General features: G+C 43.3%; 1 protein-coding gene across 1 annotated transcript in view; it reads right to left on the bottom strand.

Annotated features, from left to right (window-relative positions):
- Positions 1–1,057: 1,057 nt before the first annotated feature.
- The window catches only part of Sec3 (exocyst complex component Sec3), a 29,320-nt gene continuing 11,366 nt past the window's right edge, over positions 1,058–19,011 (bottom strand). The window contains exons 4-7 of the mRNA XM_075674902.1: positions 17,942–18,121; positions 15,144–16,097; positions 9,010–9,225; positions 1,058–5,564 (exon numbers count right to left, since the gene is read on the bottom strand). Of these exons, the coding sequence (XP_075531017.1) occupies positions 5,055–5,564; positions 9,010–9,225; positions 15,144–16,097; positions 17,942–18,121 (1,860 nt within the window). The 3' untranslated portion in view covers positions 1,058–5,054. The remainder of the gene's footprint in view (positions 5,565–9,009; positions 9,226–15,143; positions 16,098–17,941; positions 18,122–19,011) is intronic.

The raw sequence follows: 19,011 nt of genomic DNA, 5'->3' as shown, positions 1-19,011 counted from the left end.
CAACGTCAATATTACATATAACACTTGTGATAAAAAAGAAGGCGTGGACAAAAGCCACCCAGTCATACTAAAAACAGCAAAGTGCATAAAAACAACCACTTACAATAACATGCGTTAAAGATGTGATGATAGAAGCGAATTTTCTTTACCTAACAATGAAACAGAAGGATGGCTGATGCATTTTTCTTTTTTTTCAATCCAGTATGCTTCCACGATTTCCCTAGCGGTTTGATTCCTATGCCTGTACAAAATGTCTGTGCTAGTAACACAAGGGGAGCAACCATGTTCTTGGCAATGCATTGCCAAATGCGTACTAGGGCGACCTTTCAGGCTAGACAAGTGCTCCCTTAACCTAGTGTTAATGCATCTCCCAGTCTGCCCTACGTACACATGACCACACGTCATAGGAATCTGGTAAACAACGTTCTTCGCGCAAGCAACAAATTGGTTCTTGCGCGGATGTTTAACAGTGCATTCTTTCTGTACATCATCCTTACTTTCGAACTTCTTTTTAACCTTGGAACACACACTGCCTATTTTGTTTTTTGCCGAAAATACCACTTTTACTTCATAACTACCAGCCACCTTCTTAAGTCTGTGTGAAAGGCCGTGCACATACGGAATCACTGAAACATTGGAATCTCCATCCTTCTGCCTTTGATTCTTTGTGCATTGTCCTTTATGCTTGTTAAGTTCTTTCATTAGTCTAGCACACGTCGCCAGCATCACAGCGAGCGGGTACCCAGCCTTTCTCAACCTGTCAACTTGCTCAAAAAATGCAATCCTTACAGTGTGGTGACATGACTTCAACAACGCTGACCGGAAACACGAAATGACTATTCCATTTTTCACAAGCCAGGCTCTGGCTGTTGGGCCGTGCTTGCCTAGGGATGTCGGCCAGGGGGCTTCCGGATGTCTAGGGGCCCAACCACATTTAAATAGATCCAATAAAGTTTTATCCATCCTACACAACGCATTAAAACTGTCACACTTTTATATACAAGTGCTGAAGATTATGGCTTACCAGCCTTATATTTAAGGATACCCCGACACAAAGTAGGCTCTGAATTTTCTATTCAAATACGATTTCACTACATTTAAGAAAATAAAATTCCACCAAATGCTAGAATTTTCATTCAGGGTCCCACATATTCTATCAAAACCTCAGAATATCAGCAAATAAAAAGACAATATGCATCAAGCTCTACAAATGTGTAAATCTTCATTCAATACAGCTATTGGAAGTTCTATAAATTGCATCTATTAGAGGTTAACAGCTTACATGCAATTGGTACTTTGTTTACAATAATTCTGCAGAAGTTCTATCAAGCAACTGCTGGTAAAACAATGACAGGTAATATGTAATTTATGTCTAAGTCTGACGCCTCAATAAATGCAGTTTGCATAACTCTGATATGTACCTTTGTCAATTTACGCAGTCATAAAATTAACTCTTCTTCTCAATTTTCAGCAACCTTCATAAAAACATTGGCCCAAGTCAAGAATATGGTCAGAGCCATTGGTATATCTGAATTTTTGCTTTAAGCACAACAAAATTATTCGAAATCAGCTCACTGGGTGCTAAGCACAATGACTTCTTTGTCCCTGTGGATTTCGATATTTAAAACCTAAAGTAATGCTTTCCTTTAGGCTTGAATTGGTCAGTACCATGGGGCCAGCATCCAGATGATTATTCGCAGCTTGTGATCAATCACGTGCCTTTTGAAAATGCTGTTGGCCAAGCATTAGGCGCATTTCTAAAACAGCAATGCAATACTATCAGAATGAAACATCATTAATAGCAAGCAATATGCAACTGTATTGGCTATAAACCTTTAGTAGTAGGGGAAAGGTGTGTTAGGTGCAAGCATTGCCCATAATCCACTTTCACCCCATGATTTACTTTTACTGACTGCAGTCATGCAATCCTTCTTAAGAGGAAGCTTTAGCTCGGGTGCACCTATCTAAATACATGTAAAAGGAGAATTCATTTTTCTCGGCAACCACTGCACCAAATTTGGTGAAGTTTGTTGCATTTAAAAGAAAAACTTAAAATCTAGTTACTGTTGGTTTTTAATTTTCGATTTAGGCTGTCAATTTTTTATTAAAATGTGGTAAAAATCAAACATTTTCAGAAAATGAAACTATCAAGTTTACAGCTCTGCAATGAAAAACGATATCACAATTACGTGAATTGCATCTAATAGTGTATCTAAAATGGCAAAATTAATATGTTGCACATGAATCTCAAGAAACTTGTTAATATGGAAACATAGCTTTTGCAGAAACCTTGCGCACAATGTAACAAATTGACGTAAGATATAAAATGAGATATCAAATTTGTCCATTTTCAGTGATCTAGTAGAACCAGGATATCTGTTTTTGATGCAGAGCTATTTGTAAACTTTGCGCTTCTATCTTTTTTTCGAACTTTCAAATTTTTGAAAATATTTCAAACAAAATTCAGGCCCTCAATCGATATTCTGCTTCCAACAGTCACTATAATTTCACTTTCTCTCTCAAATGCAACAAATTTAACTAAAATTGGTCCAGAGGTTATCTCAGAAAAACGTTTTTGCATTTTACATGTTTTTTAATAGGCCGCGTCGGAGTCGGGCCCAAGCCAAAGCTTCCTCTTAAGACATTGGCCTACTGTCAAATACCACAATTACATGCAAGAGAAAGGTACAAGTCAGAATCTTGAATTTCATGCGACACATCTTTTACAATGACATAGCATTCAGCTTAAGTTCTAGAAAGCACACACTCTCACACCTTCCAAAGCAGCACTTCAATTCCAGTTTTTGTGGTTGTTACAACATATTTCCAAAGGCAATTCTAAAGGTGGGACTTGAGCACAGAAGCCCACAACATGCAAAGGCCACCAGTGAAAATAAACCATACTCCACCTGACCTATTTCACACAGCACAGTAGATGCTACAGAGTGCAGCAGGAAATCAGCAATGAAAACTGCCTGCACATGTTGGAGAAACGAGGACAACTTGCCCATTGTGTTCATTCAACCAGCCCCACAACAAATGAAGCAACAGCAGGCAACAATTGAGCCCCTCTTCAGCTAACTGTTTCTAGATGGTTGATGTAACCCATCACTTTCACTACATTTCTCAAAGTTGGTGAATGTCATGGTATGCCCAAAAAATTAGGTCAGGTTATCGTCCACTGTCAATTAAAAGGTCATGAACAGTTCTCAGCCGCAAGTTAAACTACTAGCAACTCAAACAACTTGTGCTGATACATCCTCTCATTCCACAATAAAGGCTTTGCAAACTAGCCATAGATTGCCGTTTTCATCCTATAGGTGCTTATAAACTTGGGATACTTGTATTGCTGAAGGCTGGAGCAAAAGGCTGTCTTTGCCCCATTTGCTGTCAATCCTGCTCGGTTTCTGTTTGCACGCTGATAACTCTCACCCTTTACATGCCCTCAAGTTTCATGGGGTCCTTCATTAGATAAAAAAATCTGCATTTGAGCACTTGCCTCTTGCTGCACTATGCCACACTGCAGTTGTAAACCAGCAACAGGGTCAAAGTTGCACAAACGCTATCAATGATGCAAAGCTGCTAAAATCGCAAAGGTTTCTATCACCCTCCCTTTCTTTCTACCTCCTTGATGTACTTATGCATTACCTCATGGAGCTTTTAGTATATGAATGTGAGCTGGTAGCTTCAAAACCAAAGGTAGCTGAATAACTTTCGTCTCTGACTGACATCATCTGCACAGGGGCATGCTGCCAGTGCAAACGGGGCCTTAGAAGAAATGCGTTTGCACGAGGCATTGTCCCCTGCTGAGGTATGTGGGCTGTTGGCATCCTGTAGGCCTCAAATCTCATCGCTAAAGATGCCATGGCTTGAGTAGCACAGGTAAACTGTTAAGCTGTGACTTGGAAAAAATATGACCATATGAGGCATTGTCTACATCGCCTGTTGAGATGCATGGGATCTTGAAATCTCCACGTGACATCATGCCTCAAAGCACACAGGCTTGCTGTTATCTGGGAAGTGCTAGAGATCTAGCCTGCGTAACCATGCCATTACCCACTTTGCACTTGAGCTTTTAATGCATTCCAGCTTCACATTTCATATGGCCACACAAATATCAAAGTGACAGAGTTATTATATGTAATGTTTCTTGTCTAAATCTTTTCCAAATGATAGCCTTGCCTCTGGACAGTTAAGCAAGAACAGAACAGCCACACTGTGTTTAAGACTGGACAACTATCCGTGAACTGCTTCCAGTTTATTTGCATGCTAATGAACTGGTAACATGCAAAGTTCGTGGCAATGTCCTTGTGCCCCAATACTTGGGTATTCACAAAGTGTCTTCAAATATTTTCACTAAGCCATATCCTCAATCGATGTGCTTCGAGTTTATGATCACTTTCACGACATTTCACACGACTTAGCACCACATACATTAGTGCCTTCAGGTAATAGTGTTCCTCACAATGCGACAAGCACGCTGCGGCTAGTAGCTACGAATGTGAACAGTGCCAAGCCACATGAACTCTCACAAATGTTATCAGGTCCCCGAAAGTTATCGACTTCGAATACCACTCCGGACATCACCACGACGGTGCGTCATGTAAGGCTCTAGAAATACTTCGTCCTGTGCAACCTGGCTCTTCGAGCATCAAAACAATTCAATTTCACTAAAAAAGCCCCCCCCCCCCCCATTGCAGGTAACACAGAGAACTTAACTTTACATGGCCATATCTCACCCTGTAAAATAAATAAGGCTTAGTTCTTGTTTATTCAAAGCATCAAAAACTCATTTCTTATTGTCGCAGTAACGCAGTTCAACCTATCTTGCGGTGCCAGTGAAACATCATTAAATATCACAATTAGATGCAAACAATACGTACAATTCAATTTCAGCTTTCAATTGACACCTTTGGTATGGGGCAATAACAATTAGCCTAATGGCCATACATGTACTCTTTCATGCTTCCTCCACAGAAGTGTTCTAAATGAGCATGTCTCCCCGGTGGAAGTCCATTTAAAGTGCACAATAGTGTGTCACATTGAAAAGGCCATTAGTGGGAACGAGCAATGTCCGAAAAGAAAGCGAGTATGTCGTCTATCGTGAACTCGAGGGTAATCATGGACCCCGGGTAGCAGCGCTGCACCAACGCCTCGAGTGACTTGTACTGGCGGATGAATTCATCCTGCATCGAGTGCCACACCACTTGTAGCAGGCTGCTGCTCTCGTCCGAGAGGTGCTTCTCGACCTTGCGGTACAGGGCCTCCAGTCCACGCTTCACCTCTTTTCCCGGGTACTCTTTGATCACTTTGCGCAGCTCCTGCTTGCTGAATGCCAGCTGGTATCCCACCTCCTCCTCCTTGACGCCCTGTGCCACTTTGCTCTGGACGCCCTCAAAGAATAGGTTCAGTTTCTCCAGCGGCCGACCGAAGTAGTGCGTCACGTAAGCCTGCAGCGCCTCACTGTAGCGCTGCTTTGCCTCGCGACGCTCAGCCTCGAGGCAGCTAATCTTGAGTTGGTAGAGCAACGTGTACAGTTGGTGGAAGTTCTCTAGTCGAACGACCTGCAGAGATCGTATGTAACATATCGCTCTTTGGGCAACTGCTTCAAGATGCACTTAAAAAGCACATTGAGTGACTCCTTTGTGCAAATGCAAATCATTTAATTTAGGTAGCTTGCAGCCTAATAATTCAGTTCAGTATATATTTGCAATCGCATTAAAACGATGTAGTTCTTTTTTTTTTTTTTTTTTTTTTTTTGCTGAGGAGGCCTCTACCACAGATTACCTGAGTATGGAATAAAGCCAGCCCTAGGTCGAATGCGACACTCCCGTGGGTGGGCTTCTCCACACACCTAAGGTGCAAGGTGGTGCAGCACAGTTTAGTGGGGACAGTGGAGATTTGATTTAGTGACGAGGTTAACGTCCCAAGGCAATGGGAGGGCTATGAAAGACGCTGTAGCAGAGGTCTCCACATTAACTTTGAGTAATTGGGATTTCTTGCTATGAGCACAAAGCGTGTGGTGCAGAAGCATTTTTGCATTCAGTCCCCATCCAAATCTAGCTGCAGCAGTAGCTCTGAATTGAACCTGCAAACTCATGCTCAGTTGCAGAAAATCATAGTCACAGAGTCATTGCAGCAGGTTTTAAGTGAACTTTTTGGTTTCAGAAACAAAGAAATGACACCTACTGAGGAGAAATAAAATCAGTTTCATAAAGTCTGAGCAAGAAAAAACAAAATGAAGTGGTAGTACCTTAAGTACTAGCAGCTTTGCATGATTAAAAAATTTCTGAAAGCTTTACACAAGATTTCAGCACATCTTTAAACTCTTCATGCTACTGTTTCAAATTAATTGTAAGGTATATTAGCAGCCTAGAAACAACCCAACAAAACATAAAGTCTATATGACAACAAAATACAGTTAAACCTCGATGTAATGAAGTCAGTAAGATCGGCAGTTTGCTTCGTTATATCAAAATTTCGTTGTATTGAAATTCGACTTTTTATGCAAATAAGCACAGTCACCGATCGATTTTTCTTACACTGAAAGGCCTGCAGAACTATCGGTCAATTGAGAAAAGCAACTTTGAGTGAGAAAACAATTCATTTTAATGAATTTAGGAGTAGGTGACGAATTATACGGTTTCATGCCACGTCAACGATATCTTCACATCGGCGGTACGAATTAAGAAAAGCCAGCCATGCTTTAGCATGCACTCTGTCCCCACAGCTGCTAGCGTCGCCCGCACTGGGACGATGCTATGATGAAAAGCGCCAGCAGTGGGAAGCAAATGCTTTGTCTGCCTCTCGCCCCAACGAGCAACTAAAAACTCGAGATTACACATCCTCCAATAGTAAATGCGCCGGAAGCAGCTTACATGATGCCATGCCATCTCGGCCCGCCCACTCTTTGCACACACGGCAGATTACTTCTAAAGCAGGGTGCGCGGCTGCTTATGCGCTCAGCCACGCTTACCTCAATAAGCAGCCATGGCTGAGACGGGCACCAGCTTGACCCCAACTCCACACTCTCGCTCTCCTCCCCCTCTTTCCCTTTGCTCGCGATGGAAGGCAGCACTTGTGAAGCCACCATCTTACTTTTCTCACCCTCGCACAATTTCACTTGCATCTGAGGCACACAGTCCGCAAGGCATGATAGGATCTTATCGTACTTGGACTATGTATGGAGCATGATACGGCTCCACTTCGGCGGTCCCTATTGCTAAGCAGCACACGATTTGAGCGATGCGTTTGCAAGCAGCCGCTTTCAATTCAATCATTTGGCCATCTGCGTCCGGGGAAGTTTCCATTTATTGTCTCAGCATTCCTTTGCGGCGGCAGTGAAATTTCATTATATTGAAATGGCATTATGTTGAAATGGCAAAAACACACTTCGTTATATTGAGGTTCTAAGTACATGGTGCTTTATGGACAAGAGATTATGAAAAGTTAAATACTTTGTTATATATAGAATTTCATCATATTGAAGTTCGTTATACCGAAGTTTAACTGTACATGATGCTTTTAAATATTAGGGAAAACCTAAAAAGCTTAATGATTTAGATATGAATCCACGTGCAACAATTCAGTTGTCGACCCTGACAAAGTGCTTGCAATGCAGGATCAAGATGGTGAATTGGTGGATTAACATGGTTGAAACAAAAAAATAGCAAAGGGAACAAAGTACAGTGCCCACGTTCTGAGTCCATCATCTTTCATTGCCTTCAGACTGTGTGATTTTAATAATGCTGCAATGCAGCTTATAATATACTGATTTAGGAAAACTCGGAAAACATCAAAGGTGTTCCAGCTTAGAAGCCAAAACGGAAGACAGCACTACAAGAAAAAAAAAATGGTTGTGCAGGTGGCAAGCCAGCTAGGTGGCAAGCCAATCAGGTGGCAAGCTATTCAGGTGGCAACCCTACCAATATATGATTACAATGTGTTAAGACGCAAACCAAAGTGGAATACAACAAGAGCACTCTTTCCTGACTGTGTTATATTTCCCTTCGATTTGCATCTTAGCATATCGTAATAAAGTACAAGTAGCGATACAAAATATAATTGCAATGAAACAACTTATCGGGTTTTTGCTTTCTTTGCACAGTGCTTGCTCTTATGCTGTCAACTTTCTAAAGCCACTTTACATTAAAAATGACAAAATTGCCTCGCCAGCGCTCTGTCCTGTCTCACCCTTTTTTCCGTTTGACTTGTCTGTGCTATAACTATGTCACGGTATGAATTTCCCTACATCCAAACTGCAGTGCACAAAGCTGGGCTAGTTCATGAGACTCCTGAAGTTTGTGAGACTCCTGAAGTGCAAGGTAGCGCAGCAGGACGAACCTATTAGGGAGACAACACAGTACTTGTATTGTTTCCCTGCTAGCCCTCATCTTGTAGCACTATCTTGAACTTCTGAACACATACAAGTGCCAAGGGCCATATTCTGGATCAATCATTTTCAGGAATACTTTCACTTTTGCATAACATGGACTCCGATCTCACTGGTGTAACTGGCATTCTGTTCACTTGTTTAGCCAGCCAGCGTCAACTGAAAGTGAAATCCCTCAAAAGTGACTGAACCAGAACAGTGCCCTGGTCTACATTACTTCCTTTATTTGTCAGCTTTCCTGAAGACTGCTCTGGAATAGTATTCCACAATGTGATATTTCCTAGACCTGCTTGTGGTTCTAAACCAGAACTCTAACTGGCAAGCAATGTGACGTCCTGCTAAGAGTTACCTCACCTATAGAGAATAAAAGTATGCTTTAAAGCACCACTTTTTCAGCCCAACAACAAAATAAGATCTTGGCATGCACTACTATATGCAAAGCACCTTTCTTGGAGACATTGACCATTTCAAACACTGTTTAGCGGATGATGGGAGATAATTTTTATCTTATCGATCACAGTCAACAACTTGCAGGGAAGTACCCAAGCACACATGAAATTTAAGGCAGAGTTTTGGAGCCAGTTTGATTGATGGACTCTGGTGGTAAGCATCCTCACCTCAGGGGGCGTTCTTTGGTGCTCAAGGGCGATGCGGCCAATGGCGTCAAACATGGCACGAACCAGGCGTGTGTACCACTTGTCGAGGTCGGCACGACGCTCGGATTGGCGAAAGATGGCCTCTGCTTGCTTGGCAAATTCTTCAAAGTGGTTGAGGAAAGGCAGCAGGCCACACTTGGAGCGCTTCGGTGCCTTGGCCTCTTCTACTGCCCGCACCTGGACGACAAGGAAACGATGCAACAAGGCTACAATCGTCGACTGCTGCTGGAACCATCATCTTCTCATCATACCATCATTCTGCTGGTTAACTACTGCAAAACTGCGACTTATCTACAGTCAAAGTTCGGTTAACCTGCCAGATTTGTCACAAAGAAGTCAAATAGCCCCCGTGCATGATTAAGATCTACTTAACAAATCCTGCTTTAAAAGGTAGCTTTACCTCAGCATCTCCTATCTAAATACATGGGAATGAATAATTTGTTTTTCTTGGCTTCCACATCAACAAATTTTATGTATTTTTGTTGCTTCTAAAAGAAAAAGTTCATATATAGTGATCGCAGCAAGTAGATTTTTTATTTAGACCATCACTTTATTAACAAAGATGCCCAAAAACTGCAACATGGAAGAAACTGACGTACCAAGTTTTCAGCTCTGTAATTTAGTAATGAATAGCGATATCCCAATTCTGCAAACTGCATCTACATATTAATGTATTGTGGAACAATCGGATATATCGGCTCACTTTCCAGGTCAAGTTCACTGCTCCACAGTGGTGAAATGTATGAACTACAATTTAACTTTCTGATGGAGCTAGTTTTTGAAGCTCTTTAAAACATTCTTTATGCATGTAGTATTTTCCTATCAATCAACAAGGCAGGACAAGTTTGCAGATTGCTCTCTTACTCTTTTTTTTCCGCTCTGTTTAGTTATTTCGTCAGCCTTTCTTCAAGCCACCACAGCCACAAATGGAGACTCATTTTATCCAATTTTATTTTTTTCACTAGACTAGACATAGCAAAACCCCAAGGCCATTTTTTCCCACATTCATTCAGTGAAAATAACTCAAGGCAAGCTTTCATGATAGATCTGTGCTGTTATGATTTCGCTGAGGCTAGGCATCTGAATTTGCCATAACCACACTTACAAACTATCCAATAGACTATCCAATACGGCATATTCGAAATGTCAAGCGATATCTAATGACTTGTCACAAAGCACTACATGCTAGCTTGTTGACGTATGGCATGGCAAAACGAAACAGCTCGCTCGACAGCAAAGCTACATCCATAGCTGCTTTCACCTTTGTTTCATGGTGGCCTCCCACTGCTGTTTGCTGTTATAGGTGAAGCAATTGACCCGCTGCAGCTACCCAAGGATGTTTTTTTCAGCAGTGGGTGCAACAAAATAAACAAATCCGCATGCTAAGCAGTGGCCTACACTGCTGAACAGGTTATGATGCTAGCACTTAACGGTATAAAGCTTAATTCACATCTCATTTTGTCATGTCTACTGCAACTAGCACAATGCAAAAAAGTATAATCTTAAATTTTTTCAAAGAAGTGCGTTTTCAAGAGTGATACTAGGAAGCCTTGAATGAGGATGCTAGTAGAAATTCAAGGTATAACAGCGCTACTTCGTGAACAAGGACAAAAAAAAACAATGAAGACAACACAGGTGAGCTAAAGCTTCTCTAAGGTGCCAGCTTTCTCTTTTCATACATGTCTTGCTGCAGAGGTCTAGATTCAAGGTTGAAATGTGAAATTCCAAGCCACCACAGTGACGTGTGCAACTATTTCATACCTAAGTCAGCTCAAAACCCAGCCTTGAAAGTATCGAGCACTTCACCAGTGCCAATAATGGCCCAAATATGACAAAGCACCTTGACATCTGCAACATCACACTGACGTATGTTTATGCACATCCCATCCAATACGACGATACAGGAGAAACTGCAACCTCAGAGGTGGACGCGTGAGAAGAGCTGCCAGCTCTCCTCCATGGCACCATCCCTCTGTCAGAAAAACAAAAGTGTTCTTTCGCTTCCGGAAAGCTCAGACTGGTTTTCAGACTCTTTCCTAGCCTCCTTTTTTCTTCCCTCACATTCACTCCCCCTCATTGTCGATTTTCTTTCCATCTCTTCATGTCACTCAACCGCCACCCGCTTTTGTCCCTTCCCCCACCTCCCCCGTTGCTGTCTCACTAGTCTTTCTCTTTCTTCACATTTTCTCTCAGCAGCGCGGCAGCAGCGAGCGAAGTGACCTTTGTGCTGTCTATCGTTTCAAGGCCAACTGAGTGCTGATTTCGCACCAATTGCTGGATGCGTTCGCGTACATGATCAACAGTGTTTTTGGTGCTGTGCCAAGCTCACTATCTTCGTACAGTTCCAAGAGCACTGTTGACCACATACTTCAATGCCTTCATTGCCAAGTCTTGCAAAAGTGAAACGATCTATGAAAGAGATCACCTGAAAATACAGCCCTAATGTGTATATGGAAAGCATGAAAGCATGCGCAACGATGAAAATGATTAGCCACCAGAAGACATGCAGATTGTATTGGATATGCGTGTTCACGCATGCAGTTCGGAGCTTTGTTTATGCAGAAGCACACAAGACTTCTCACGCGTCTGTCGTGGGGTTTCAGGTTATGGGCTGGTCGTAATCTCATGCCAACGTTGCTGGCTGCCAGCTTATACAAGGACGATGCCATAAATGCTTCTGTGGATGTTGCCTATTTTCACAGATGTGCTGCATACAATCTATGAGATTCAAATATTTGTCTGTGCAAGCAACAAGGCTGCAGTTGACCTTCTTGTGGATATTGCTGCACTTGAAAGAGCTTTTGTTGCATGGCTCAAACGAAGCCTATAAAATATCAACAAATTTTTTTAGAGTTCTGTAAATGAAAAAAAAAAAAACATTTTGGCAAGCTGGAGGATGCAAATCGTGGTAAACGGTATGCCAAAAAATTTTTCCAACAAAGCGTGATTGGCACCTTCTATGCAGTATTCTTTTCACATTTACTTTTTTGGCAGCTTTGGTTTCCGAGTCCTGCAGATTATTAGCCTTTAGCTTAAAAAAGTCTTGAACAACCTTTCGGGTTTGGTGAAAAAACAGTCCACAGATATCGTACACTGCTGTGAACATCTCAGCCAAAAAAAAGTGGGGAGGCAGGAGGGAGGGGTGGCAATATTATACTCCACCAGCAACTGCATACTTTGTGTAGCTGCACGCGCCCTATTTTGAAAGCGACCTGCACACAACTCATACCTTTTTGCATACTGTGTTCTTGCCGCTCAGTTTGCCTTGAAGCGATAAACAGCACAATGGTCACTCAGCTCACTGCTGCTGCGCACTTCCTCACGCCAGCATTTTGACAGCGAATGTCCGCGGTAATCAAGTGTGATGCGTTCATGTTTGCCTGTGTATGCTAACACCATGCTTGTTAATCTAGTTTGTAAGCTAATGTTTCCAAGTTTATACAGCCAATAAAACTACTATCCTTACTTGGTATAGTTAGCTGTCCACTAATTTGCTATCGCAATTGATGCTTCCCCTTTCGAGCAAAACTGACTTTTTTCATTGAAACAATTCGCTGCTGTTAGCAAGGGCACTGACTCCTCCTTTGTAATTTTCACCAATGGCTTTGAAGGTCGGAAAGCACAATGCACTGCATAAACAGAGCTCCAAAAGCCAGCTTCGCCTCAAAACAGCAGCGTTACGCAGTGAAGCATATGCAAAGTATTATGGTGAGACTGACGCGTGCCATGAGTGGGAAGGGTAATTGTCACGGGACACAGTATGTATTCCTTGATTAAACATACGTGCATCCGCCATCTCCTATCATGGTATGAGCACCAATGTGCCTAATAAATGTACTGGCAGGCCTTTAGAACCTTTCTGGAAGTGCCTGTGGCAATTTGAATCCTTGAGGAAAGCTAAAGGCATGCATTCATTTGTTCGGACTACACAAATTTTTGGACGATTTTGTGGGCCCTAGGGAGTCAGAAAAATCTCATATTGATTGTATTTATTGACGCAGTTTATAAACAGGCTGAAGTAAGCCAAAATTTGCATTTCAAATTTAAATACGAATTACGTTCTTCTGTTATTACAACTATCATCTGCTAACGCTCGACCACGCCCGCCCACGTAGGAAGGAAACCTTGGCCACACTGCTTATCACTGTCATAGCCATCAGGTCTCACTAATTTCTATTATTTTAGAATATGCAACTGGCCTCAAACTTTGCGAAACTTAAGGTCAGGGTACACTTTCCAGCGCACGCTCACTCCTGGCCACTCCTGCCTAGACACCTTCGCAGATTTCGCTTCATATTGGGCGATTGTGCAAAATGTGCAAGTTAAATGTGGATACTGTCCATCAGACAATCTTGTGCAGGACACAGCTCGTCTGCACCAAGTAACATGGCCAGACTGGAGCACATGAGTGCAAGCGTGCACTCCAGCCCTGTCGTGCACATAGTTAACCACTACAGTTGTATGTAGATACACCTGCAGCATACCATGACCACCACGAGGTGCCGTGATGGGCCCGCTCACAGAGGGAAACAGCATGCTCTGATTGGTATCGTTGGGCGACGTGACCAAAGACGCGAGCGCCAACACCTGATGAACGAGTTATCGGCTTCCCTACTTCCACACTCCTGAGGAGTGTCGCCATCATGCTTGAAATCTGTTACGTTGGGAATCCTTTCAATGCGTGTATGAAGTGCGACATTCATCACATAGCTGATGTGTGCACTGCCGGCGTACTTGCATGAGCAAACAAGAAGATGAACTTTGTTCAACCCTCGGAAATTGTGTGATTGTCATGGAGATAAGTGCAAAAGGAAATGCTATTCATGTCACTCAATGTGAGAACAGCCATGCTAGCTATCTAGTACACTGTGCAAAGGGATGACACACCGTGAACTCAACCATGAGCTGAGGGACAGCCTCTGAGCTTGGTGCGCCGTAGGCATCAAAATCGGAAGTAGTGGCATCTATGTGAACATCTAAACTGAAAATAGAAGCGTTGTGGGCACCACCCCGCTTCAGCGTAGCCTTCGCGATGCAAGAAATTGAAGAAAGACCGGGAATATCCCGTAGGGAATCAAACGCAATCTTTGATTGCCAATAACACTGCTTCTGCTGAACACATTGCAGTACTTTTTTGCAGCAATGTATTTCTGAAATGAGTGTATTTTACCGTCAAATGCATTTCTCGATTTCGATAAAAAGTGATTCAGGACTCTTTAAATCGAAGCACTTCGCAACTCATATGCACCAAACCATGTATAATAGACAATTTTTGTTGGATTGTACATGCTTGCACAATCCCTGAGAAAGTTGTATAATCCATGTTCCCCTTTACTTATAACCCTTTCTGTGTATGACACTAACCAGCATCCGAAACCAAACATGTGTAACTGCAACCCAGCATTTTCTATGCAAACGCAACGCTTTGTAATATACAGTCCCTACCTTCTGTCACAGCATTCTTGCACCATTCACTCTGTGAAGATATTGTGAAATCCGTGACGTTACTGATAGCTGCGATACTGCACTTAGGGAGCAAAATTCAAAAATAAATGCCCGGCATTTTCTTTTTTCTACACACAAACCATTTATCTTTAGAAATGCACATGCAGCCTCGGAGGTGCAATCCACAAGACTATAATAGTTCAGTGCTGCAGCAGCTTAGTTGAACAGAATATTGTTGGCTATTTAGTATGCTATCATGGACCGATGAAAAAAAGAATGAATCTTTCTTGTTTGTTGTCTGTCAATCTTCAAAAGGACGGAAGAGGAGGGAGGAGGGAAGATAATCGATGGTCATTAAGGGTTATGGACTCGATTCCAAGGGAAGGAAAGCGTAGCAGGGGGCGGCAGAAAGTTAGGTGGGCGGATGAGATTAAGAAGTTTGCACGGACGACATGGCCACAATTAGTACATGACCGAGGTAGTTGGAGAAGTATGGGAGAGGCCTTTGCCCTACACTGGGCGCAACCAGGCTGATGATGATGATAATGAATCTTCAGAAGTGTGCTATAAGCTATGGCTGCTTCGGTGTCTGCTCCTTAGTATGCTTCTTTCTATGTCAGCAAACCACCACACATGGTCAGGGTACCCACCTTGTCAGCCATGTATCTGTCGAAGTTCCGTTTGGCTTGTACTACCACGGTGCCGAAGGCCATGCTGAGGAAAGAACCGGTGTCCTGCGCCGACATGACATGCTGGTTGAGCCGCACCAGCAGGTGCATTGAGTACACCCCATCCAACTTGTCATACGTCTCAAGAAAGTTCTGCAGCTTGGCCTCCAGCGTCGGGAAGAGGGCTGACATCATGCGGCGGAGCTCCTCGTTGATCTGGCGCTCCTTGCGGTGAACCGAAGCCAGGGCTTCATCTGAAGCGGCACGTACAGGGGTCGAGTACCCAATGCCCGCCGCTGCTGGCTGGCTGCTCACGGAGCCAGGAAGCCGAGCCGAGCCAAGCCCAAAGAAGGCCGCACAAAACTGCTGCTCGGCCAAGCAAACAGGCTCCAGCATGCTAAGCAGACGCTCCAGAACTGCATCGAAGCGATTCTCCATCGGTTCCGTTGTCTCTGCCTGCTGGATGCTTGATAACCGTCGGTCAAGCGTGCCCGTCATGGGCTTTGAGGTGAGCCTGTCCTTGGCCTGCTCAAAGAAGATGTGGAGCTCCCGCTCATAGAGCTTGCTCATTGTGTTGATGTAGTTCTTCTGGAGCTGCGCAAATCGCGTTGGGTCAGGCGCCCGCGAGAGCCACAGCATCAGCTCGCTGTAAGGTCGCAGTTCATTGTGGCAGCCCGTGTGCTTGACAAGTGTCACCTCACCGCACTGGCTTGTCTCCGAGGCTAATCTCAGGAATAGCTTGTTGAGGTGGTGTGACAGCGTCGTGCTGAACTTGTCCCGCAGCTTCTCCAGGAGCTTCGTCTGCTCCTGGACGGCAGCCATCTTGGACAGGCCTGGCCGGGTCTGTGCGCTGCAGGCCTCCTCGAGAGCCCGGGCAGCTGCAGTGCAGGCACGAATGCCATCCTGGCTGGACAAGTCTCCATTAAGAAGGGCTACCTGCAATGATGCCAAGTAATGTGCTAATATAGCAATGCCGTATCATGCTCGTTCAGAGCAGGAATGGCATTAGAAATAATGTGGCGAGATTAGCAGCATGAATGCACTCAGACTTAACGGCAGTTGTCATGCAGCGTTGCAAAATAAAAAATATTGGTAACTTTCTTAGCATCAGAATAGTCACAAATGATGCCAACGATCCATTTCTGAGCAAATTTACTCATTTACACAGTGTGTTGTATAATGAGACACCACAAGACCAAATTGTGTGTGGTCAGCACGGAATTTCGAAACTGCTGAATATTCATTTTTGTTCTAATATAAGGGATGGCAATACTTGTTGGAGGCTCAAGCAGAGAGACCAACACAGGTGAGGACTGTTCCAAATTATTCTACTACAAAAGAGGTCAGGTTGTTTCACAATGTAGGAGTTTCTGAGCAAGGTTACGGGGCAAATAACTTCTGCTTAATAATTTCCAGTAATCCGATAATTCCTCGCTCTGAGGTAGCCCACATACAATTGTTTTTTTATCTCAGTTCAGGCAAAGCAATTTATTATTTTCCCAGTCTAATCACATCTGCATCCCTTTAAAAGATTGTGTGGTGCCACAGTATCATACTTTTCTTCGATGAACGCGGCACTCGCGTACATCTGGTAATGTGCTGCTCCCTTCTTTGGTTATAGTCATTGTCATGGCACAGCAGACAACTGAAAGCAGTAATTTCAAGTTTCAAGCTGCTCAGTTAAGCACACACCCAGTTGTAAAAATTGGAGGATGCTTAAGCTTCGACTTTAAGAGTGGAATGCGAAAGCATTCAAAGATCCCTGACTGCTTCTCACGCCTAACGACAACTCCAGCTTATGTGACCATGTTTACCTGAAAACACTGGTGGCGAACGCTATGCACGAAGGCAAGCTTTAAGGTTCTTTTTTCTTCTCCTTTGGCTCTGCATGCCGCTGCGCGAAGGTGAGCACCATATGGATGGTGTTGCAAGGAACTGAGCGGGGCATGCCACTTTATGAATGGTAGAAACGCTGGAAAAGGGGTTTGTGCTTGAGTTTCCGCGTAACAGAATTACGTTTTCTCATATATTCACCCCCCCCCCCCCCCAAATTACAATCCGATGCTATAATTTCTGTAGGTTGTGTGCAAGTTGTATTTTATGATTTTTCACGTGCATTTTATGTTGAAAAATTCAATTAATGCACTAACGCCTGTGCACCATGCTGCATACAGAGCCTGCATGGCTCTGTATGCACGGGTTGGAATTATTTTTCACTCATGAGGCGCCCGGCCTCGGTGCTGGCCGCGAACACCGTATTTTATACAACACGGGGCCTTAAATGCTATCACATTAAAAGTATTACATGCACATATCAAATGCAACCAAACTTCAATATAAAAAACACAGTCATAACAAATTATCAGGTATAAGTAAGGTACCTTCACATCAGCTGTGATTTCGCTACAACAAAGTTCGATGGTTAATCTAAATAACCTCTCTTTCCACCAAATGGACCTCACGCAACTTTTAAAAGCGAATATAGCTTTATTTGAATTTTTCAGCCATTGTCGTTAGTCAGCTGGTGGTCAACCTCAGAAGGAAAGATGTTAAGTCATTAGTTCACTTGCTCATTTGTTTGTTTGGGCTATTTCTTTACATTACAGTTGATGGTTTCTGCATGATTTTCTTTTTAACTTTGTTGAGAAAAAAAATACTCAATATTCAATTCAATATCCTCATCTCATTCCTCTCAAATATTTGCATTCAATTTCATTTGAAAAGTTCACTATTCAAACACTCTTAGTAAACTATCAGTCACGATAGGCCGCTGCTCTGACCTGGTGCGCATGCGGCAGGTCGAGCTGATTAACGAGCGTCTCCAGCTCATGCAGGAGGCGGGCGTTGTTCTCATTCTGCACGTGCAGCAGGGCATCCTTCTCCTCCATTCGCAGCACGCTGTCACGAACAGTGCGCAGCAGATGCTCGTATGCATCCAGACGGCGTTCAAGGCGGCACACCTGTCAAGGAAGACATGCGCATGAAAAGCGCACAACGCAAGTCTAATGTAGTTACTGCTACAGACGTGGTGAATGTCCTCAAGCGCTAGGGCTGCCCTCTATGGGGCACTGGAGTCTAAGCAGCACATGTGCTCGGCATTGTCTGCAAGCAGCGCACAAGACCCTAAGAATGCGACAGCCGTATGTTCCACCATCTAAGCTCCACACCGGCATACAAGCATTGCGCGCATTGACTCAGCTATTGTTCACTTGGCGCATTCACAGTCAATTCAGCGTCTGCATTTTTCCTCTCAGCTAACTTGCAAACCTGTCTAATTCTTTTAAAGGGTCCCTAAAAGTACCTAACTCTAGTGCCTAGATATAGAGTTCTGTTTAAACGGATACTACAGTGAAACATCAAATCAGTTTAGAATTATGAATTATTGTTTCAAAACCCCATTATCATTAATTTTGCTGTAACAGATTGACGACGGCGTAGTAGAGAACACAATGATCAAAGTCCCACTTTTTTACTTTCATGGCAAAACCACAACAACGTGACATAGTGGACATCAAAGTGTCTTTTCGCATCTTGGGCCATTGCAGCTCAGTGAAATTTCTTAAATTGGTAAGAGCAGTCTCAGCCTCGTTTTTATTACAGTGAAGTTAGTTCATCTGTGCCAATAAATACTTAAGTAGGCAAGTGCAGTTTATTGAACAAATATCACCAAAACTCACAATGTAACAGCAACCTCTTGCAGGTAATTGCAAAGCAGCAGCGGCACCTGCATTTCGTATTTGTGCCTTTCCTGGCTAGCTAAGCCGCTTGTCACGGAAAGAGTGGCTCGTATTTCACAACGAAAAGTAAACTTGCATGCATACCGTACATGGTGGGGAAGGTGGGAAAATAG

The sequence above is a fragment of the Dermacentor variabilis genome, chromosome 11, assembly GCF_050947875.1.
Source record: "Dermacentor variabilis isolate Ectoservices chromosome 11, ASM5094787v1, whole genome shotgun sequence".
Classification (NCBI taxonomy): Eukaryota; Metazoa; Arthropoda; class Arachnida; order Ixodida; family Ixodidae; genus Dermacentor; species Dermacentor variabilis.
This window is presented reverse-complemented; position numbering and strand designations above follow the sequence as displayed.